Genomic DNA, 23,505 nt, shown 5'->3' on the forward strand with positions numbered 1-23,505 from the left:
CAAATTAAATATATCTGACAGTGTAATGTAGTTGCAAAAAAGACTAATATTCTGGGTTATGTGAAGAGGACTGTCATTTCAAAGATGGGGGGTAATTGTCTCACTGTACTCAGCACTCATGAGGCCTCAGCTGGAGTGCAGTGTCCAGTTCAGGGTACCCCTTCAACTACAAGGCAATATTTTTAAAAAAAGGCATGTTTAATCTTGAGAAAAGAAGATGGAGGGAGAACTTGATAATAGTCTTCAGATACATTAAGAACTGTTATAAAGTCAAAAGGCTGAGGATCAGTTGTTGTCCATGTCCACTGAAGATAGGACAAAAAGTAATGGGCTTAATCAGTAAGGTAGATTTAGGTTAGATATTAGGAAAAACTTTCTAACTAAAAGGACAGTTAAGTATTGGAATAAGTTTCATCACTGGAGGTTTTCAACAGGTTAGACAAACTTTCGTCAGGAATGGTCTAGCGCAGGGGGCTGGAGTAGATGACCTTGTGAGGTCCCTTCCATGTTAAGTCATACTCAGGTTTTACGCAGATCTAAGCTACTGAATGATATTGCTTAACAAATTCTTCATTACAAAACAGGGCTGAATGCATTTTTTACATTTTTTATTAATGACTGGTTATGGGTGAATTTATTACATAGAACTAATAAAGAAAAGATCACAGATGCACTTATGGACATCAGTTCAGCTATGTATAGACTAATCTTGAATACTGAAAGCTTCTGACAAGGTTTGCTTCCTTATTTTTAAGCAGCAGTCCTTTTCTTTTGTTTAGGTTTCCCAATGCAAACCCTGGGCCAATCTAGAGACAAAAGCATGAAGGTTAGTACTATGAAAGCAAAAATGGGAGACAGAAGATAAACCATAGTGAACCTCTAAATGGCTCAATTTCAAATCAATTTTCTATTGAAATATTTCTTAAAGTATCCAAAATATTTAATATCAGGTGACTTTGAATTATCCACCCAATGAAAAATGAAACTAATTGGGTTACAAAAGCTATCTAAGGCCTCCAGATCCCTTCAAAACATGAAAGATTTCAATAGACACACGGAGAAAACTCGATCTCTCAGTACAAAACTTAGAAGAGGGATATGTATCTATAGTGATTGCTGATTTAATCTAATACATGATAAAGACCATGCTATTATCTGACCAGGCTCCTGTTTTTCTTAATATTCATCTGAAGGGAGCATTAAAACATAGGGCCTTGTTCTACCCTGACTTAATTGGGGTTCCATGTGGCGTAAGTCAATGGGTAGAACTTGGTCTCTGAAGATTTTACACTTTCTCAAGGATCTAACAGAGATTGAAAAAGACATTACCAAGTTCACTTAGCTGAATACTGTCCCTCAAAACACTGCCTCCTGTCTCCTAAGACAAAGTCCCCAGAGGCAAGATTTTCAAAAATGGCAGTGATTTTGGGTGCCCAACTTGAGGCTCCTTAAAGCAGGAGTCTCAATGTCCCAGCCCATGGGCCATCTGTGGCCCAAGAACCTCCCCACCGTGGCCCGCAGTAGAGAGACACATGCAGACACGCTGCCCAATGTCTGCTGCAGGTGCCGCCCCCCGCAGCTCCCATTGGCTGGGGGAGAGGGACAGCGATACCTCACTAGTCGCCAGGCAGCGTCAGCCATGGAGGCAGCATCATTAGTTGCTGGCAGAGTCAGCGTCAGTTTTTTCCACAATGCATTTAAACAAGTCAAAATACTGAACACAACTATCTGATGCACACCTTGCTGCGATCCTGAAGGTTTCAACTGCTCAGTCACTGAGTCCAAACATCAACAAACTGACAGAACTGAAGGGTTGCCAGGTGTCTGGCAAACACTAAAAACTCTCTGGCAAGCGAAGAATTGTATAAAGTTGTATGACAGTTTTATTATTTCTAAGAAATTCAAAATAAAAAAAATACAATACAAATGTTTTCTTTTCTGAACACCATCTTCAGTGACATTATTGGCATGCAGGGAGGATTTGAGGACTGGCACTGGTAGGGTGACCAGGCAACCAGTGTGAAAAATTGGGATGGGGGTGGGGGTAATAGGAGCTAAGAAAAAGACCCAAAAATCGTGACTGTCCCTATAAAATTGGGACATCTGGATACCTTATCCCTACGGTAAAATGAATGTGAGACCCCTGCCTTAAAGGGACCTGATTTTAAAAAGGGCTGAACATCCACTTTCCAAAAGTCAAAGCTGCTCAAGTTGAGCACCCACAAAAATCACTAGTCTACAGTGAAAGAAAATGTTGCCTAGGTTTTTTTGCTGAGGACAAATGTATTTCCTTGTGAAATTAGAAAATAGCGTAATTGATAAGACAAATAATTCAGATACTAAAAGATGAGCCTGATCAGTCAGGATCACAACACATATTAAATACTTACAACATTGAGAGGACAGCTAAGTAGTGCAATGACCAAAAAACAAAAAAACACCCCCAAACATAATACTACTTCACAATTATACCACTTGAGTATCTCAAAATATTTTACAAACATTTACCCACCTTAAAGCCACAAAACCCCTGCAACAAAGGTAGATGTAGATAAACCTGTACATTCTGGCTCATCATAGGTGCAATTCAGTAAAGTGTCAAGCACCCCTATTTCCAATAGTTATTGCTGCTAGAATCTGAGGGTGCTGATCACCTCACAGGATTGAGCCTGAGGTAGCAAACATTTTGTATATAAACTCAAGTACAATTGTACAGAAGCTAGCAAACTAAGTAACACAAGCACAATGCAACACACAGAATAACATACATTTTGAAGCATCTGAGTTTTTCCTCCTTTATGAAGGAAAATAAAAAGAAGGAAGTATATCAAAGTTGTCCTCCAAACCCAGCTCTCATAAGAGGCAGTAGCTGTATCAGCGTCAGAAGCTCTCCTGCCAACATAGCGCTGTCCACACTGATGCTTAGGTCGGTGTAACTAACATTACTCAGGGGAGTGGTTTATTCACACCCCTGACCAAGATAAGTTAGTTATTAATAGTTAAGGCTAAGATTTAGTTAGGGGTATTTTTGGTAAAAGTCATGGACAGGTCACAGGCAATAAATAAAAATTCACAGCCCATGACCTATCTATTACTTTTACCAAAAATACCCCTGACTAAATCTCTACTTCTGGAGCCTCGCTGCTGCGGGGATCCCCTGCTGGGGGGGATAGAGGGGGCTGCTCCAGTGCTGGGGGTTGACTGCCTCCTGGTTGCTGCTCCTGGGAACCGCTCTCCGGATGGCCTCCAGGTGCCCCTGCTCCAGCTGCATAGGCGGTCCCCAGGGCTCCCGCAGGACCACTGCTCGGGTGTTCCCCAGAACCAGCCAGACCAGCTGCTGTTCTAGCGATCCCCAGAGCCAGCTGCCTGGGACTGCCCGCTACAGCATCTAGCCACGGGGACCACTGGAGCAGCTGGCCCTGGGTCACTCTAGCATTGGCAGGTGTGGCTGGCTGTGGGGCACCAGAGCAGCTGGCCCCAGGGCCCTGAAATCAGCCACACCAGCTACTGCAGAAGTCATGGAGGTCGTAGAAAGTCACGGAATCCATGACTTCCGCGACCTCTGTGAAAGAATCGCAGCCTTAGTGACAGTGTGTACACACCCTGAGTGTGTGTGTGTGAGAGAGAGAGAGGGAAAGCCAAGTCAAAGGGATAAGTTTTGCTTTTCATTCTAAGAACCACACCCAGAAGAAATGCTGACCTGGAGCAATGCTTAAAAATACCCCAAACCTCATCTCTGTCCTGTGATTATCCCAGTTAGAACACACCAACCAAATTAATATTATCAAGAAGACAACAAATTCAGCCTTAGGCCTAAAATATATTTTCAGTCTAAATCCTTTCCAAAAAGCACTGCCACAGTATATCAGAACAAAGTTCAGCAAATCTGGAAAAGGTATTTGATTAAAAACTTAATCACTTCTATTCAGTCAGTTCTTCAGTATACTATATTTGTACAGTGGGTTGTTTCCATAATGAGAAAGTTAGCCCCTTAGCAATGATCATTGTTTTCCAAAATTAAAGCTTTCCAGGAGGATTCAAGGTATCTAGCTTACTACCATCTCTCAGGACAGCTGGCTTGATACATAGCTTAATAGTCACTTGTAATCCCAAGGCAATTTTATTTTACTGCATTCCAGAACTCTAATCTTTGGAGTTTGGCAGAAAAAAATACTTTTATTTTAAACTTTCAGGTCACAAGGGTAGTATATAGCCTCCAAATTTTCAAAAGCTTACACGGGATTGCAACCTGACTCCTTGTTGATGAGTTCATTACTAAATTCTCCGGCAGATTTAAAAAATATGCTTCAAACTGTTGCAGAACATTCCAAAAAATACATTATCATTTTACTTTTGATTTTGTAATGGACAATGGGCAAGTCTATCCCGTTAGAGAAGATGCCAAACAAATACTTGTGATGTGCCCATTCAATCACAGAGCTATACAAAACCAAACCAGATACCAGGATATTTCCTTTGCGTATATTAAAGAAAACTGTAAACACAGCCTTTGCTAACTACAGAAAACTTAATCAGCAATCTTCATACCTCATGGCTAGAATCACGGTGGACAGTATTTTTAAAAGTAGCCTCTGAGTCTGTCTTTTTTTTTTTAAACACTCAACTTGAAATGAATTGAACCTGATTTTCAGAGATGCTATACACTCCCAGCTGAGTTGTGTGTGCGCAGCACTTTAGAGAATCAGCTGCCAAGGTGTCAGGATGGGCATCCAAAATCTGAGACATACAAAATCAGAGGCCCCTTTTCAAAATGTTGGCCTAAATGTGTCCTGAGATTTAGTCAATCCCTTGTGGTTTGCATTCAGAAACTTTATAAAGTGTGTGAAGAGGAACCTCCTTTGGAAGGATGAAATAGAATTTGTGCTAACTTTATCTAGCTACAATGTGTTCTTGCAAATCTTACACTGGTGACATGTTGCAACATGTATCTGACATATCTGAAGGTAAACCTGCATAACTAAAACAACAAAGAACAGAACCTTCAGTGTCAATGAACTGATGAACAAATGTATAATATAATAAAAACAGTAGGATCTTTTTTACATTTTTCTCCTCATACACTTCAGTGCTCAAGATTGGTTAAGGACTGACAGCTCTGGAGAAAATGTCCTCCATCTACAGATCAACACAAACTGAGGCATTGCAAGCCTGCTAACTATGCTCTGGCCAACACGCTGCATGTTCTAGATGGTGTGGATAATTCCCTTTTCCATACCTACTCATTCCTTGGTCCTCTGCTCAGCTTATCAACAATGTGCAATGTGGTGTTGAAGTGGACACTGGTCGACCAGAAACTGAACTGAGGTCACCAAACTCATTTCACATAGGCCTCAGAAGAGCCATAACTTCTGAGTGATCCTTGTTGAGGAAAAAAAAGTCTCCCCACCCCCACCACAGAAAAATGGCAATGTTCTGCAAAGTCAGCTTTATTTGAGTAGGAAAAATAGTTTAGAAAAATAAAGAGTTCCTGTAAACACAAGGCCAAACAAACTAACAGTTTCCACTGGAATTACAAATCACCCATACAGATCACAGATTCGTGATGACACAATCACTGGGCATATATATTCAACAAACTGACCCTGAATAGGTAAACATACTCACACCACATTTTTGGTCTTTTCAAAAATAACCTGTAAATATTCTCTATGCAGCATGATTCATGTTATAAATAACCCATTTACAACACTTTCAGAGAAGTCACACACACACACTATATATATATATATATATATGTCTTTAAAATATGGCTTAAGCTATAAAAACAATACAAGACTTTTCCTAATATAAAAAAAAACTACAGCGCTAGACCTAGCAAACCAAACCAAAAAGTGTTCAAGAGAGTACTATTAAAAAAAAACTATTAAAAACAAGTTTATATTAAAAATATTTCCTTTTAAAACTTATTTAGCTAGGAAGGTCAAATCTTTAAACATACTCCTTATAATATACAAATGTAGAGTTTTCAGACTTAACTATTTATGTGTTAGAGGCTGTCTAAGTTAAAGGGAAGCTATTTTTTAACAGTGTCATCTTTAGGTTTGGATTTGTAGTACTTCTGACCAATGCCATAAGGTACATGTGCTGCTATAGTACCCAGTTGTTGTGCTCCTTCAATGTGAAACATCTGATCATCAAAGAAAATATGAGGCCGTATTTTCACCAAAATTGGTCCTTTAGGAGCTCCTGCAAGGAAAAGTGCCTCATCAATCTCCAAACCCCAACTACGGAGAGTCTTCAGCACTCTGGCTCCAGAACTTGCTGCACTTCTAGCTGTGACGAGGTAGGTTCTTATAGGACAATCTAATCGTTCGTCTTTTGCATAAAATTTCTTCTGCAGCTTCCCTAAGTCTTCCAGAAAACCTTTCAAAGGGCCCTAGGTATAAAATATCAGAAACATGTTTAATGTTTTTCCACTTCTCCCACAAACATCTCTGTACTTTCTTCCATGCTGGTCCTTATGTATAGAACTCTTTCATGATCCATAAGGCCACTACCTTCTCTTCCTTGAAACACTTTCTCAACAGAATGCCTACAAAGAAAACCAACCAGCCAGTGACAGCTTGGCTGGGTGGGGCAGTTGCTGAATGCTGATACCTATTTGCATAACAGAATGCCCTCCCATCACAAAGTATATTTGTATATAATAATTACTATATATTTCAGTGCATCCCTCTTACTCTCTTTGTACATTGCCTGTCTTCTTAGACTGTATGATCTTTGGGGCAGGGATCTTGTAAATCTATATTTCTCTACAGTGCCTAATTCAGAGGGGTCTTGACCCTGACTGGGGCTGGAAAGCCCTAATACACAGGTATATTTTCTGTCCAGAGTTCATGAAATGAAAAACATACCTTTTGCTTTTTAATGACACCTGATTCTGTTCTCATACTGATTTTTTACACTCGTGTAACTACACTGACTTCTGTGGAGTTCCTTCAGATTTACAACAGTTTGAGTGACAGAAGGATGAAACCCAAAATTAAAAACAAAAACTATTTTGTGTCAAACTCTGACACACCGAGTACCTACAATTCCCATTGCTTTCAAAGATCAGGCCCTTATTCTGATTTATACCAGTGTAAATGGAAGTAAAGTTGGTTTAAGTTGATTCTAACATGTTTGCATTCCTGGACAAACATCATAATTCTGTTTGACAATGAACATCAATATTACACTTGGACCATTCTGGCATTTGAAACAAATGCCAACTCTTTATTAATATGTTATTGAGAGATGTACAATAGCTGTTCCATATGACAATAAAAAGTGGAACAAAGTATGAATGGATATTACATTCCAAGCCCAGACATGTGCATTCTGTTACATGCACAGAGGGCAACAAAGGATCACAAATACTGACTAAACGTTTCAGAGTAGTATGTTTGGAAGTGGGGCTGATTGTTATGAATGGATATAGGCTGCCATGTTCACCTCGCTTAGGACCAGACCCAAAGTCCATTGAAATCTATAGTAGTCTTTTTCAATTAATTCAGTGGACTTTGGATCAGACCTCTAGGGGATGATTAAGTGACAATACCTCTAGCTACAAGGACCTCATGTTCTTACTCATGCAATATTCCCAATGAAATGGGAGTCCCGTGTAAGGACTGCAGTACCAGGCACTTAAATATCAAACATGCATTCTAATGACTGTCTGTGAAAAAGGAAATCCAAGCAGGTATAATGCAATTGATGTTACAATTAAAAGGTTCTTTGAATCACAAAAAAAAAAAAAAAAATCCATGAAGAACAAGACACAATGCATAAACTTAAGAGAAAAACAATGTACACATACGAAAAACAAAATCAAAGTACCAACTACAATTTAAGCAATAAAAAAGCAAAGTTGTCTTAACAGTTCAAGAAGCAGATACCTGTGCAAGGGGTTTATTCTCATTCATCTGTTCGTGTTCAAAAAATCTATCTAATCCATGCTCTTTGACGATCTGCTCTGACTCATCAGAAAAGAGAACAGCATCCCCATCAAACGCCACCCTCAGCTGCTTATCACAGTAAGGTATGTCTTTATTTGCAGTGAACATTGTAGCAGATGCAATGCCTGAAAATACATCAGAAGCTCAGTTAGCAGTTTCCAGTGGACTCACTAGTATTAATTGTCATTGCAATGGCATAGACAGAATGGGTACAAAACTTCACTGCCCAGAGGATCTTACAGTCTAAGGCCCTGACCCCGGATATATTTATGCATAGGAGTAACTTTATATATGCAAGCAGTCCCATTGATTTAAGTGAAATTATTCTCATGCATAGTTACTTTCAGTCATAAGCGTTTGCAGGATTGGACCTTAAGTCACACTGAAGATAAGAAATAGTGGGAAATTCTGAGGACGATATTTACTCCAGCTTTATTTATTTATTTTCATTTTAAGCTCACTCTCTTCTTTCTAATGTTGCAGTGCAGAAAGCACTGGATGTTGGCTAATTTTTGGCATCAGAGAAAAGGTGACGTCAGGAGGCATTTGAATGAGACAGGAGGGAGGACTGGTACACTGGTGGTCATGCAAGGGAGAGGGGCAGCATGGATGAAGACATGAAGCTGGGAGTAAGAGATAAAGAAAGGATTGGTTAGGATGGCATTACTGACACAGTGCAGGGGGCAAAGAGGGGCATTATAAGAAACAAGATCCAAGCAGAAGGATAATAATCATTAAATAAAAACAGTGACTAGTTAATATTACGTATATGTATTGGACTCCATTTAATTTACTGAAATATTTCCATCTCCTGTGGAAAAGATATATGCAATTATTGAGTTCATGTGATAATAGGCTTAAGTGAGAAATAAACCAAGGTAAGAGCCAATCCAAACCTGCTTCTATAGCTTCTTGGACTTTTTCAGAGTCAGCAGAAAGGTATAAGTTGGTAAGATATGCTGTTAGGTAACCAATAGGGCTTTCTCCACCAGTCATACAGAAGCGTTCAATCGATAAACCTAAAAACAGGCATGAAAATCTCAGATACAGAAGAAACAAACAAAATATGACAAGGTGCAACCCTGCTGTGTTTTTGTCCTAACACAAACAAAATACAGTTACTACCTGAACAGAGTAAAATGTATGAAATATTAAGATCTCTCCTTGATGTACATTTATCCCAATTTCTTACTGAGCAAAAGCTACTTTCCCGACTTCCTCTGAAACATGGGGTCATCTGGAGTTGAGATACCATCTTAGATGCACTCATGGTCTACTTTGGCATGACAACTCTTGCAGTCACATGTTGAAAAGACTGAAATTTAACAGTATGAATCTTGAGAAGGACATAGTGGCCAGATCTTCAGCTAAGGACTTCCTCTATGTCCTTCTGAAGACTTCCAGTTTTACAAAATGACTATTCAGAATCAATGGAATGACACTAATTTACATCAGCTGAGCAGCTGGCACTCTAGTCCTACAAGAAGAATCTTATTTTTTAATTAATGTTAAACTTTTAAAGAAGTTTTCCATGTTCAGTAGTAGTCTGACTTTTGACAACTTTAAGAGGTTTAACTTGGCCACAATGTTTGATCGTTTCTTATCCCCCAAGAATCCCCCCGCCAAATCCCTCTGAGACAGCTCAGTGATTGCAAGTTTAGAGGGAAAAATACAAAATAAAGAAACATTCAAGGACCTTTTCTTAGAAATTGAGATTCAGACTTGACAAGTTAAACCTAGAGCTTTGGGCCAAATCCTGTTTAACACACTCTCGCTTGCTCTGACACACACAAATAAACATCATTCACCTAGCAATGGGTATCTGTATCAAAGGAACTGCCCATTCCAGGATCAGAGCACACAAACTGAAAATGCTTCAGTTTACAGCCTGGCAGCAAGCAGCTCTACAGAATGTTATTTATTTTACTTACTATAGTGATTGATGCTGTTTATGAGTCTCACTCCCACTTGAGCATGGTTATTAGTCATCAGAACAATATCAAATAGTTCTTCATCATTAGGGTACAGCTCACGAAGCCGGGCATTGACCTGTTCTAGTGCCTGCAGGTTAGAAACATTGATGTGCATAAACAAGCTGCATATGCATCCTCTCAATCAGAGTAATTTTGGTTATACACATGGGCCCTGCCTTGAAGAAGAATGTGAAAAGCAGTTTGGCAGTTTAAACTTGCAAAACTTGTTTTATTCATTTCTCTTCTTCACCTCACAGCAACTATTTTCTGGGACTTGTTATAAGAGAAGCAAATAAGCAGTTTTCTTTTGATGAAAGTTACAGAATTCAACTTTATAATGAAGTTATCTATCATCACCTAAAATAAATCTGTAAAGGTACTGTACACCACCAAAGGTCTTTTAGTTTTCAGATGAACTGTGAAATCTAATCTTTCTAGATTCTGAAGGTTGAAGTACATTTGTTTTACTATGATCTGTATTTGACTGGAATTTTTCCTGGTTTTCGATAATGGGATTTCTCCAGGAGCCAAAAGATTATTTTTTTCCAGACCTGTACAGCTGTTTGTAGATGGTACCTGTTAATATTTTTTGGTAATCTTTTATGAAATTTTGTTAACGGATACAGGTATTGAGAGACACTTTTTAAACTCAACATCTAAATTGCTCCTGCAAAATTCACAAGCGCCTTTATATATGTGATTACAAATGCAGGTTTGGTGCAGACACTATTTAGCAAGGCAGGACTGACAATTTGTCCCTAAATAATGAGCATTAAATCCTGCCTTATCCAGTACATATTTCCCTTGGAGGTTCCTAATCCAAGTAGTGAGTTGGATTGATCCTGGTTAACCTAGGGCAGTGGTTCTCAAACTATGGGGCGGACCTCCCAAGGAAGGCAGAGCAATGTGTCAAAGGAGGTGAGAGCTGTGTGTTTTGGGTTTTTTTTTTTAAGAGCTCTGTCAGCCTTGGGTAGCTGGGGCTCCCGCAGAAGGGCCCTGACACCCAGGCTCGGAGTCTCCTCCTCTCCCACTCAATCCCTCACTGGGAGGCAACCTGGGCTCAGATTTCCTTCCCTGCTCCCCAAACCCGCACTTGGAGGCAGCGGGATTCCAGCTGTCAGCCCTGGGATGGCAGCAGCAGCAGAGAAATAAGGGTGGCAAAGGGGTGCTAAGTCTGCTGTGAAAAGTGATATTGACAAATATCACTTTTCATGTTGCTTCCCTTATTTCTGTGCTGCTGCTGGCACGGCGCTGCCTTCAGAGCCAGGTGGTGGTATATGTCCTTGAGAGGTGGGAGTGTAAACAGCTACATACACAAAGAAGGGGGCCCGATCAAATAAGTTTGAGAACCAGTGACCGAGGGTATCAGAAAAGATAAAGGAACAAGATGGTGTTTTTAAAAACCAGACCACTTATTTAGGTGCTTAAATGTACTCTCAATAGCCGACCCTTAGGCACTTAGCTTTGAAATTCTTGGCCTTGTTGTGTGGACTATGCTTAGGAAAGCTCTAGGTGACAGCCATCTATAAACCTAAAGAGAGATCCTAGTCATAGAGAAAGGGTAAGACGCCCTGTGTCCCCTTTCCGACCTTGTGTCCACGGGCCTGTAGTATTCCAGTACACTGGGTATTTATTGAAGGGACGAGGTGAGTGAGGTAATATCACGCTTTCGCTTTGTGGGACACTTTTCACAAAGCAGTCACTCTATATCTGACCTATCAGTCCTCATCCTCAAAGAAAACCTGCACAACACTTTTAAAAGAGAAGCCTGGTAGCTGAAATTCATAACTTTGCTAGACACTAAAAATCATGGTCTTAATAAAGACACTGGATTTACGGCTTCTTACAACAATCTGTCACCCCCTAATGCCTTTTGTGTCCTATGATTACAGGGGTATTAACTTCATCTTGAATGATCCCTTACAATAAGTGCTAACTGCTTATACTAAATTAACTGTTCAATCTTGTATTTAGCTGTGTCATTCTCAGTACCTTTCCCAGACCTGAAGAAGAGCTCTGTGTAGTTTGAAAGCGTATCTCTCTCACCAACAGAAGTTCGTCCAGTAAAAGATATTACCTCACCCACCTTGTCTCTCTAATATCCTGGGACTGACATGGCTACAACAACACTGCATATTCACTGATATATCAGATAAGAGGATATGTTTACTGTCCAGGGTGATATGTTAGTGTATTGGCTACTGTAATTCATCATGTTTTTATTTTTTTAATTATCTGGTACACACTCCCAAGCACCTTGTGGATGCAGCAAGTTATAAGATTATGTCTATTACAGTGACTGTGTTGACCACACTTATTTTTACTGCAACTTTCTTGAAATTTAAAGAAACTGTAAACAAAGCAAACCCACCATGGCCAGATCAGTTGGTGTAAGTCAGCTGGATTCCACTCATTTCAATGGAGTTATGTTGATTCACAACATTTGATGATTTGGCCCCAAAAGTCCAATCTGAAGGTAAACAGAAATCCCTTCCGAAGTGGCAGGTAATATTGTTCACCTGGAAAAGTTACTTTTGTGGACTTGAAAGCTTAATTGCTTTTTTTAGTGAGAAACTCAAGGTTTTAAGATTGAAAAGTCATCAAACCTTGACTGTTGTTCTACATTAATCTCTTTGGGGCAAGGGCTGTCTTGTTGTTCAGTTTGTACAGTTCCTAGCACAACGGGGTTCTGGTATGACTAGGCCTCCTAGGTGCTATCGCAGGGGTCGGCAACCTTTCAGAAGTGGTGTGCCGAGTCTTCATTTATTCACTCTAATTTAAGGTTTCGCGTGCCAGTAATACATTTTAATGTTTTTAGAAGGTCCCTTTCTATAAGTCTATAATATATAACTAAACTATTGTTGTATGTAAAATAAATAAGGTTTTTAAAATATTTAAGAAGCTTAATTTAAAATTAAATTAAAATGCAGAACCCCCTTGACCGGTGGCCAGGACCGTGTGAGTGCCACTGAAAATCAGTTTGTGTGCCGCCTTCGGCACACGTGCTATAGGTTGCCTACCTCTGTGCTCTCGTAATACAAACAACATATTAAAGCTTTCCCTTAAAGGAGTCTGTATACAAAGACGCTATTTAAGAACTATTCATTTCTGCATCTAAGTAGAAAATAATCCCTCATCAGATTTGAAATTTAGTGGCCTATGTGTTATGCAGGAGGTCAGACTAGTGACTAGATGATCCAATGGCCCCTTCTGGCTTCAGGGACTGAAACCTGGAGAAAACAATCCTACATCACCCAACCATGTATATAATATGTTACGGTTTAATATTTAAAAAAGATATTGTGAACACATTCCAATCCAATTGTCCTTAAAAAAATTATCATTAGTGCACAAATGATTAAATCTAAAGAGCCTATTTTATGGCTCTAACAGCCTGAACTGCACTGGAATGAGTGAGGAAGGTACACTACCTAAAAACTAGGATTTTCAAATAAGCCTTTGGGAGTGGGGCAGTCAAATCCTATTGAAATTCATTGGGAACTGGGCAGCTAACTCTCAGGCTCTTTTGAAAACACATTCTGCTTGTGGAGGGTAGTGGAAGCATGCTCGTACCTATATAGAGTAGTTACCATACTTGTAAAATGGTGTAGCAGGTGCTCCATCTACTGTAACCCTGTTGGTGTGTAGGAAGGGTGTTTTCATTGCCCTGCTTCCATCCTACCCAGACACACCCTTGATAGGGTGCTGAGCGCTGCTGGTGGCGTCTCCCTGTTGCACTTAGGAGACCACAGGAAATCACATCATGGCTGTCACCTATTTCTTTTTTCCCCTCCATCCAGCACACCCATAATTTGATCATAAGTGGTAAAAAATGTTTAGCTATTCATAGCCTTTCTGAGGCTAGTCTTTCAACAATTAAAGTTAAGGGTCTATTTTAAATCCACATGGAAGTGCTATGTCATAGACTCTTCCTCCCAGCTAGTCTAATTACTGACAAACAGTAGATCTTCTCAAAAACTACTTTGGTGAGGTCTGTGAGGTGACAATTCCCTGAAGAACTAAAATGAACACTTTGGACCAAATACATATAACACTCAAGCAACCCCGCTGAAGTCTGTGTTTATTAGAAACAGTTAAATAACCAAAGATGAAAGCATATTTTAAATATTGTTTACTCTACATCATTTAGGGATGTTTACCTTTGGCATATCTCTTAGCTCACACAATGAAAACAAAATAGTCAGTTTCACTCCTGCATATAGGCCCCTGAATCAGAGTCAGTTTCCTTGCCTTGTTCTCATTGCACCAGCAAGTTTGAAGCCAGTCATAAATGTTTTTATTTTTAAATAGTGCAAGGAATTCTATTAATCTTGAACCCACATCATTAGTCAGGCAAATTCTAATTGAAGTGAGTGAACAGAGTAAAAACTGAGGTGTTGTTTTATTGTGGGACAAGTGTTGTATCATGCCATGAAGTTCAAGAATTAATTTAGCAACTTGTACAGGGTCCTATGTAGGGCTTGATCCAATCTGAAAAGCTTCACTTTCCTAACAATCTTACATTCAAAAGCATAGGAAAGTATTTAAGCCTGCTTCTGGTACATCTTAAGAACATAAGTACGGCTATACTGAGTCAGACCGAAGGTCCATCTAGCCCAGTCTCCTGTCTTCCCACAGTGGCCAATGCCAGGTGCCCCAGAGGGAATGAACAGAACAGGTAATCATCAAGTGATCCATCCCCTGTCGCCCATTCCCAGCTTCTGGCAAACAGAGGCTAGGGACACCATCCCTACCCATCCTGGCTAACAGCCATTGATGGATCTATCCTCCATGAATTTATCTAGATTTTTTTTTAATCATCTTCCAAAATACATACATCTTGCTCCCATCTCTATTGATTCTGACTTCTGCAATGTGGCCTATCTGCAGTCTCACAATAGTGGATGTTATTTTCTGAGATGCTCTGATATCAATCACAGGATCTTTCACCTTTTGACCATTTATTTCAGCTACTATATTCCTTGATAGGGTGTCAATATCCTCAACCTTGGTCATTCCACACTGAGTAAAGATCTTAAAATTTGGTTTTATAACTAATTAAAACCCATGCAAGTTTGGGGCAGTGATGTAGCTAGCATGGAACATTTGGTTGGGCCCCGACTTCGAGTGGGCTGGCAATGATGGAGGGGCAGGAGGAATCGGGGGGCCCGCCTCTGCCCAACCCCACCAACCCCACCAGTCCAGCTGGCCTTGTGGAGGATGATAGATGCTCTGGCCAGGGGCCCTCCGTGGCCCCATACATGCACCCAGCTCCAGGAGGAGATGCCACCCTCCAGTGCATGTGGCTCTTGGCACCCATCCCAGTTGCACTTCCCCACGTCAGGCCTGGCTCCCCGAGGCGGCAGGCCTACGTTTTTTGATGCCTGTTGCCACTGGACGGGCGGGTCACCCTCCTCCTGCTGTGGCGTGCACGGCGCACTCGTCAAGCGCTCCACTGCTGTGTCACTCCTGTCCCTCCCCTCTGGTCGAGCTGTGTGTGTGTGTGCACCCAGTGTGCAGTGTCTTGCAGGGCCAGCAATGGGGCCTGAGCAATGCGGGCTGGGGGTGGGCCTGGATGCTAAGTGGGTGGGCTGTGGCCTACCCAGGTCCACCTGTAGCTATGCCCCTGGTTTATCTGGGGCCTAAATTATCTGATAATGCCTTAAAAGGAAATGAACTTTCTGTCTGTATCATGACTCTGATAGGCATTGATTCTATCCTCCTAACCACACCTTGTGTATGTAACCATTCTTTAATCTTTAGATTGTCAAGAGGCTATTAACTTCCTTCATGTAACCTGTGCCGGTTTTTCAGGAGGAAATACTACATGATCTTACACAGGCTTGTATCTTTACTGACTCAGGGAGGGGAGGACAGTAAAATTATTCTAAGTTATTTCAGTCAGGAGATAAAGAGAGCAAACTGAGATTACTCAATCAACTCGAACAGGCCACTAAGCCTGAAACCATTTTCCAGCAGCTTCACTGTGTTCAGTAGAAGACTCCTCCTCTTCCCCAAATTTGGGCTTGAGCTTTCAGCATCCTCCCTGATTGTGACATCCTGGAGTAGTTCCCCTCCCAGCACACAAACTTAGGAGCCATGTTTAGTGTATTTTTATGTGAGAAAAGGCTGCTGGCTGCATGATTATGTAAACGGATGTATTTACCAACCACTCTGGCTCTGGGGCAGAGTGGAGGCAGGCAGGAAACTCTGTGTAAGGTTGTTTGTGGAACAGAAAGCTTAGCTGGACTTTTAAATGGAGTGTCTTACCTTGACAAAATAGAAAGCTGGCCCGGGCTTCAGGGGGACGTTCTCGTTTTCCTCCTGGTATTTCACATAGGTTTCCACCCCTTCCTCTTCGTAGATTTTCCTGTCTTTCACCATGTCAAAGAGAGCCCGGGAGGAGACTGCCACAGTGATGGCATTTTGGGGCTTAGGCTGTAGACAATGGAATGGTGAGAGAGGGCAGGTGGGGTGGATGGAGAGAGAGATAGGGGGTAAGGTGACACACAGGGAGGAAAGGAGGACATGGAAGTGGGTGGCACCCAGGAGAGGGAGGAGGAGGATGGCACCGGGAGGAGAGAATGGGGGTGACACACGGGGAGGAGGATGGCACCCCGGGAGGAGAGGATGGGGGTGACACACGGGGAGGAGGATGGCACCCCGGGAGGAGAGGATGGGGGTGACACACGGGGAGGAGGGTGGCACCCCGGGAGGAGAGGATGGGGGTGACACACGGGGAGGAGGATGGCACCCCGGGAGGAGAGGATGGGGGTGACACACGGGGAGGAGGGTGGCACCCCGGGAGGAGAGGATGGGGGTGACACACGGGGAGGAGGGTGGCACCTGGGAGGAGAGGATGGGGGTGACACACCGTACACGGGGAGGAGGATGGCACCCCGGGAGGAGAGGATGGGGGTGACACACGGGGAGGAGGGTGGCACCCCGGGAGGAGAGGATGGAGGTGACACACGGGGAGGACGGCGTAGGTGTTGCAGGGTGATGTACCCAGGAAGGAGAGGGTGGGGATGGCACCCAGTGACCCAGGGAGGAAAAGATAGGGGTGGCACACGGGGAGAGGGTGGCACACGGGGAAGCCAGGCCCGGAGGCTGGATGGGAAGGATCGGCAGAGGGAGGCAGACAGGGCACGTTATCAAAGAGAAGAGGAAGGAAACACACAGCTGTTTGTGAGCCCAGGAGAGCCGCCCCCCCCCTCCGCCGCCTACTGGCCGCACTCACCGGTCGGGGTCTCTTGGTGGAGACCAGGTTGTCGTAGAAAGCCTTGGCCGCTGCCCAGTCCTGCTCGGCGCCGACCGCCGCCGCCTGCTGCTGCGCCGGGGTGAGCGGGATGTTGTCGCAGGCCGAGCTGCTCTGGGACTTGTCCGAGCTGCAGGAGCTCATGGTGGCGGCTGGTGCCCGCGGCTGGTGCCTGCTGCTGCAGCCGGGCGGCGCGGGGGAGGAGCAGGATCCCTGCAGCGACACCGACACAGCGGGAGCGAGGTCAGCGCTCTGGGCATCCCCGCCCCGCCGCTGCAGCCTGGGGAAGTGATGACGGGCCGGGCCCTGCGCTGCGCTGCGCTGCCCGGGGCTCGCTGTGCCGCGCCCAGCCAGCCACTGCCCTTCCGCCTGCCGCCGGCGCCGGGCCTGCTGCCCGCCAGCCTGGGCCGCAACCCCCCGACCAAGCGCTACAGCCTGCGGGAAGCGGCGGGGGACCAGGGCTGCACCCCCGCCCCCGACAGACACACACAACCTGGGGGGACCAGAGGCCAGAGCTACCCCCCCCCACATACACTGATACGCACAGTGTGTGTGTGTGTGGGGGGGGGGGTCAGGGCTGCAACAGACCCCCCCCCACACGCACACTGTTACACACAGCCTAGGGGGAACGGGCTGGGCTGCAACCCCCACCCCATCCCCAGTCAGCTACACACAGCTTGGGGGAAGGAGGGAGGTCAGGGCTGCAACCCCCACACAGACAGATACAAACTGGGGGGAACAGGGGCCAGGACTGCCACCCCCATATACACATAGCCTGGGGGGCCAGAGGAGGGCTGCAGTCGGCCGGATTTAGGGGAAGGTGACCACCTGGGCTGCTGGGCTTGGGGGTGCACCAGGCTTGGTGTGCTGTCAGGTATTCAAAAGTTTAAGAAATTGGTGTGTGTGTGTGGGGAGGGGGGGCACCGAAGACGCTTCTCCCCGGAGGCACCGTTTGGTCTAGGGCTGTAACCCACACCCCATGACACACATACACAGTGGTGGGGGGTGGGGGGTGGAGAGACAGAGGCCAAAGCTGCAACCATTACCATCAACTCAGAAAGACAGACACAGTGTGAGGGAAATGGGGGTGCGCGCACACACACACACACACAGGTACACAGCCTAAGGGGGAATGGGCCAGGACTGCCAACCTCCCCCCGACAGAAAGACAGATGCACAAATAGCCTAGGAAGAACAGGTGCCAGAGCTGCACTTGCCCCTCTCCTCGAGCCATGCACACATGCACGCACACACAGACAGATAGTCTGGGGAGAACAGGGGCTAGATTGCAAATCCCAAACAGTAGCCACTGGAGTCAGTCACATCCTTATTACACTGGCTGCTTAAATTTAGAATCATAATAAATTATATTTAGTCACCTAATAAATAAATGTCCTTACTTTTAGAGAGCTCTACAGCTTCCATTGACTTGAATGGGAGTTGCTACGCCCAGCACCTCTGAAAATAAGGCTACTTTTAAAATATGTATTTACCGACCCAATTTCAGGCACCCACGCTTGAAAATTTGATCTTAACTTCTCAGAGTTTCCCACCTTTACAAAGTACTGTGAGATCACTGGAAGAAATGAAGTGTGGGCCTGGCCCAAAGCCCACAGAAGTCAGTGGGTTTGGGATCAGGCCCTGAATACTAGTAAGTAAAAAGTATTAGTATCTTAAAAAAAGGGGAGTGGATGGATCAAAGGAAATTCCCTTTCATAATTTGAAATGTTTCCTTACAGAAATATTATTTCAACATATAGCACTGGTTTATGACTGTAGCTGCTAGGCTGCTGGTGTTTATTTGGGCGTGTTGTTAAGGAGAACAATGAAGAATTTGGAATATGGAAAAAATTATATGACTCGGCTCTTCCTGCTTGAACACTAACTAACTTGTTCACCTTAATGTCTCAAGTCTTAGTATGGACAGCCATTTAATATTATGTTATGGCTTCAGGCACTGATTTTATCAACAGGATTAGAGACATATTACTTGCACAAGAGTTTAACTGCTTTAACATTAACTGCAGCAGAAAAAATCTGAAAGTTTTCTCACTAGAATATGAGCAAAAGAACAATGATATGTCCACCGGCCAAAAGTGTCTGGCTCTCAGTGGCTCAGTGAGTGCACAGTGCGGTCCAAATAACTTTGTTCATTAAATATACACAACATGTAAGGCCTAGTCACAAATACTGCTTTGGCTGGAGTCTGAGTGGCTCTAAAACACAACACAGTGAACACCACTGGAGGGCTTGAGAACTACTTAAAGGAAAGCAATGTTGCTTAGTGGATAGTGCAGCGGCGGGCAAACTTTTTGGCCTGAAGGCCACATCGCGTTTCGTAAATTGTATGGAGGGCCGGTTAGGGGAGGGGGTCGTGGCCTGGCCCCCACTTCTTATCTGCCCACCTTCCCCCAGGACTCCTGCCCCATCCAACCCCCACTGTTCCCTGACAGCGCCTCTGGGACCCCTGCCCCATCCACACTCACCCGCTCCCTGTCCCCTGACTGCCCCCAGACCTCCACTGCTGCATTCAACCCCTCTTCTCATTCCTGACAGCCCCCCCGGGACCCCTGCCACATCCAACCACCCCTTCTCCCTGTCCCCTGACTGCCCCTAGACCCCCACTGCTGCATTCAACCCCTCTTCTCATTCCTGACAGCCCCCCTGGGACCCCTGCCACATCCAACCACCCCTTCTCCCTGTCCCCTGACTGCCCCCAGAACCCCTGCCCCTGACTGCCCCCTGCTGCCCCATACAACCCCCACTCCTTCCTGACTGCCCCCCAGGACCCCTGCCCCCATTCAACCCCCTGTTTACCCCTGACCACCATCCACACCCCAGCCCCCTGACCACCACCCCGAACTCCCCTGCCCTCTATCCAACCTCCCCTGCTCCCTGCCCCCTTACCGCGCTGCCTGGAGCACCGGTGGCTGGCGGCGCTACAGCTGCGCCGCCCGGCTGGAGCCGGGCCACCCTGCCACCGCCACCACGCAGCACAGAGACCGGGTCAGGCTGGGCTCTGCAGCTGCACTGCCCCAGGAGCTCACAGCCTTGCCTCCCAGAGCATTGCGCCAGCAGCGAAGCGAGCGAGCTGAGGCTGTGGGGGAGGGGGGACAGCAGGGGAGGGGCCAGGGGCTAGCCTCACGGACCAGGAGCTCAGGGGCCGGGCAGGGTTCTATTGCTGGCTCTACCATTGGCCTGCTGGATGGCCTTGGAAACTATACCTCAGTTTCCCCCTCTGTAAAATAGTGATACTGACCTCCTTTGTAAAGCACTTTGAGATGTACTGATGAAAAAGTGCTGCATAAAAACTAGATATTATTATTTATTGTTACTCTATTCCTATACACTACAATGAACTGGAGTTTTTTTGTGGTAGCTGCCGTCTTCTGCGCCAAAGTGTAAGCTTACATCGAAATATAAACCAGTTGATGGAGCTTTTGAGTTCCACTACTTTTTTCTTCTAATTTGACCCCTCAACACAATGTTTTGTATTGCTATTCTCACAAGTAAAATCAGAATTTATCACACCCATATTCAGACAGTTAGTGATGAAGATCCCTTTTACCCTTTTCAAGTTACCAGAAAATATCAACAATTTCAACTCTGTTGCCTGAGTCAGTGATCCTGGGTCCTACCACTGAAGTGGTCTGGCTTCAGGGCCTTACACATCAAGCCAGGACTTTCAAAATGCAAATTCAGTGGTGTCATCTGAAATATTTAATGGTGCCCTTAGAGTTCTGTTGAGGAGGAATGGGTCATTTCTCACTGCATCAAGTCTCTTGGGGAATCCAAGAACAGGAAAGAATCAAAAATTCAACTCCTTTGGTGGTTTCTCAGCCAGAAGTTAATAGAAGTGAATTTTCCAGTTTACCTGCAATGTTTGTACTAGGGTTCTCTGCAAAAAAAAAGCTGGAGCCTTTGTGGGTCTGTCTACACTACAATGGAAGCCCATGCTTGAACCTGGTCTCAAATCTAACCCCTCTTACATCTATGCTACAATTGTGCTAAACCAGGGTTCAGACCCAGGGTCCCAGGAACCTGCAGGTCTGGAGGGTCCAAGCTTGATTTAAGCCAGGACCCAGGGTCCGATTCCTATTGCTTTGCACTGTAAACATAGCCCCACCTGACTTGGGTCCCAGGAGTCAGCCAGAAGTATCCCACAATTCCATGGGGTGGCTTCCTCTCTCCCAACAATTTGTTATCTGCTCTATTGAAAACAGAAGCCACCTCCACTTTGTGAATGGCAGCAGATCAGGTCAGCATTAACACATTCTCGTCTGATTATTGATCTGCAAGCACACTGTCAGAGAACCTCCTGGGTTTGCAAGGCAGAGTGAGCTGATCAAGCCTTTTGCAAATTGACTTGCTTCCTGGTAACGTGTTGGCAGTAAAGTTTTCCCACAGTGCACCACGGTCCTAGGGTTAGAGCAGCCACATTTTGGGGGCGGGAGTGCTACGGACTGGGATATGGTTATTTTGACTTACGTCTGCACACTGCAGTGTGGATACCAGAGCTCTAGGTTCGAGCCTGGTTTAGAAAAGTCTTAACTTAGGGTTACAATATAATGTGGACACTCTATCCCCGGGTTCCCTAACACAGGTCAGCTGACTCAAGTCCCACTAATCTTGGTCTTACATTGCAGTGTAGACATATCCTGTGAATGTGCTGTTAAAAAAAATCACATGTGTATTTCACAGTCTGTCACCACTGACAGGACAGAAAGAGAGGTCTCCTACTTTTTGATACTGATCCTTGGTTGAAACTGTTTTCCCATCAACTCGTTAGGTGTCCTTGCCTAACAAGAAGGTTAAGATCAAAACCCCCGCACCTAAATCTGGGTCTATGCTGGTTATGTGATATGTATGTATCTCGTGATCCTTGTAACTGATACCTGTAATCCCTCATAACTCAACCCGGACCCCAGATGTACAGTACCTTCCCTCTTAACTTGTGTATATTTAATTTTAAACATTAACTTTAATACAAATTTTAAATCTGTTCTTATCATTTGAATATCTGATATGTCTTTTATTTGAGGACTGTATATTAAATTGATTTTTGAAATAGAGGGATGGAATAGGAGCTTGCTCTGTCCACCCCATGCATCGACCTGGTATTGCAGTGCCTCTGGGAACAGTGCAAAGAAAAAAAGAAGTTGTTTAAGGACAGTATTTCAGTGCTTAGATTGAAGGTTCCGCTGAAAATTCTGTTGCTTTTTCTTGGATCCACTCATCTCTGGAACAGATATAAGAAGCTTCCCAACTTTAGAATTCTGGGCCCAAAGGCAAGGAAGGGGCCTGAGATGGAAGGATCAGTTTTATCTTCTGAATGGGTAGACCGTAAGAAATATTGCACATTGACAGATGATGCAAGGTAGCCAATATCCAGTCCTTAGGACATAAGGTGCTGATACACTGCAGAATGGACTCTGCAAGGACACTTCATCTGTGTGATTGCACTGACTTAGCTACAAAAGGTACCAGATGCATACAGGGCAATTTGATGCTTGGCAAATCTTCCAGATTCATGCCATAAAGTGTGATGTTCTTGGAAGGAGCCTGGGAAAGGCTTTGGCCCAGGGCAGCAAGCCAGGACATGCTGCTAGACATAGCTGGTGAGATACTACCAGATTCCTGGTCTATGTCTAGAACCCCTAGGTGCTATGGTAATACACATAATGAATAATTATAATTTCATCTGCTCCACCAGATTACCCTTTTGGGTAAGCCCATGTGCTTTATAGTTAATATAGATACTACTAAATATAATTCTGCACTTAGAGCACTGATTTTAAAAAAATCATGAACACATTTCTATTAACAATATATTTTTTACATTTGTTCCACAAAACCTACATTTGAATCCTAGTCTGCCTCTGTCCCTTTAATTGCATGCTGCTTCTTGATGCTGTCTTTTAAAGTGCCTGTATTCATGCATGCCACTTTTATGCTAAGTCAGTTGGTTAATGGCAGAGATACGCCATGATACATTTACATTTACACTGTGGAAATCTTTCAAACACTTCAAGGTATTTACCTTCCTCTTTCTTTTCATAAAGTTCTTCATATATCTGGTAATTATTAACGATGTTACAGCATAAATGATGGTTTGTGCCTCCCTCAGCCCATCCTTTCCATCCCCCCACCCTGCCCCGCCCCGTCCCGTCCCATCCCGCCTGGCCACCACTGCTCTTCTAGGGAAATTGGAATGCTAAATTTGTGACATCACATTCCATTCTATGGCAACAGTTTGATGTCCTTTTTCCAGCTGTGTTCTACTGTTAAAGTCTTTCTTTAACATTAAATTAATTAG

General features: G+C 44.0%; 1 protein-coding gene and 1 pseudogene across 2 annotated transcripts; one reads left to right on the forward strand and one right to left on the reverse strand.

Moving 5' to 3' along the window:
• Positions 1 to 593: 593 nt before the first annotated feature.
• Positions 594 to 23,344, reverse strand: LOC120400685 (cytosolic 5'-nucleotidase 1A-like). 2 transcript variants are annotated; one of them, XM_039529594.1, is made up of 8 exons: positions 23,230 to 23,344; positions 17,172 to 17,402; positions 16,202 to 16,369; positions 9,890 to 10,019; positions 8,855 to 8,977; positions 7,899 to 8,083; positions 6,118 to 6,397; positions 594 to 806 (listed from the first exon to the last, which is right to left on the reverse strand). In XM_039529594.1, exons 1-8 carry the CDS (start codon positions 23,257 to 23,259, stop codon positions 751 to 753), a joined length of 1,203 nt encoding a protein of 400 aa, XP_039385528.1. In that variant the 5' UTR covers positions 23,260 to 23,344; the 3' UTR covers positions 594 to 750. The 2 variants fall into 2 exon arrangements, with proteins under 2 accessions (XP_039385528.1, XP_039385527.1); XM_039529593.1 differs by having other exon boundaries at positions 5,998 to 6,397.
• On the forward strand, positions 22,165 to 22,340 carry LOC120402456 (annotated as a pseudogene).
• Positions 23,345 to 23,505: the final 161 nt, after the last annotated feature.

This window comes from Mauremys reevesii, linkage group 3 (genome assembly GCF_016161935.1).
Source record: "Mauremys reevesii isolate NIE-2019 linkage group 3, ASM1616193v1, whole genome shotgun sequence".
NCBI classification, from domain to species: Eukaryota; Metazoa; Chordata; order Testudines; family Geoemydidae; genus Mauremys; species Mauremys reevesii.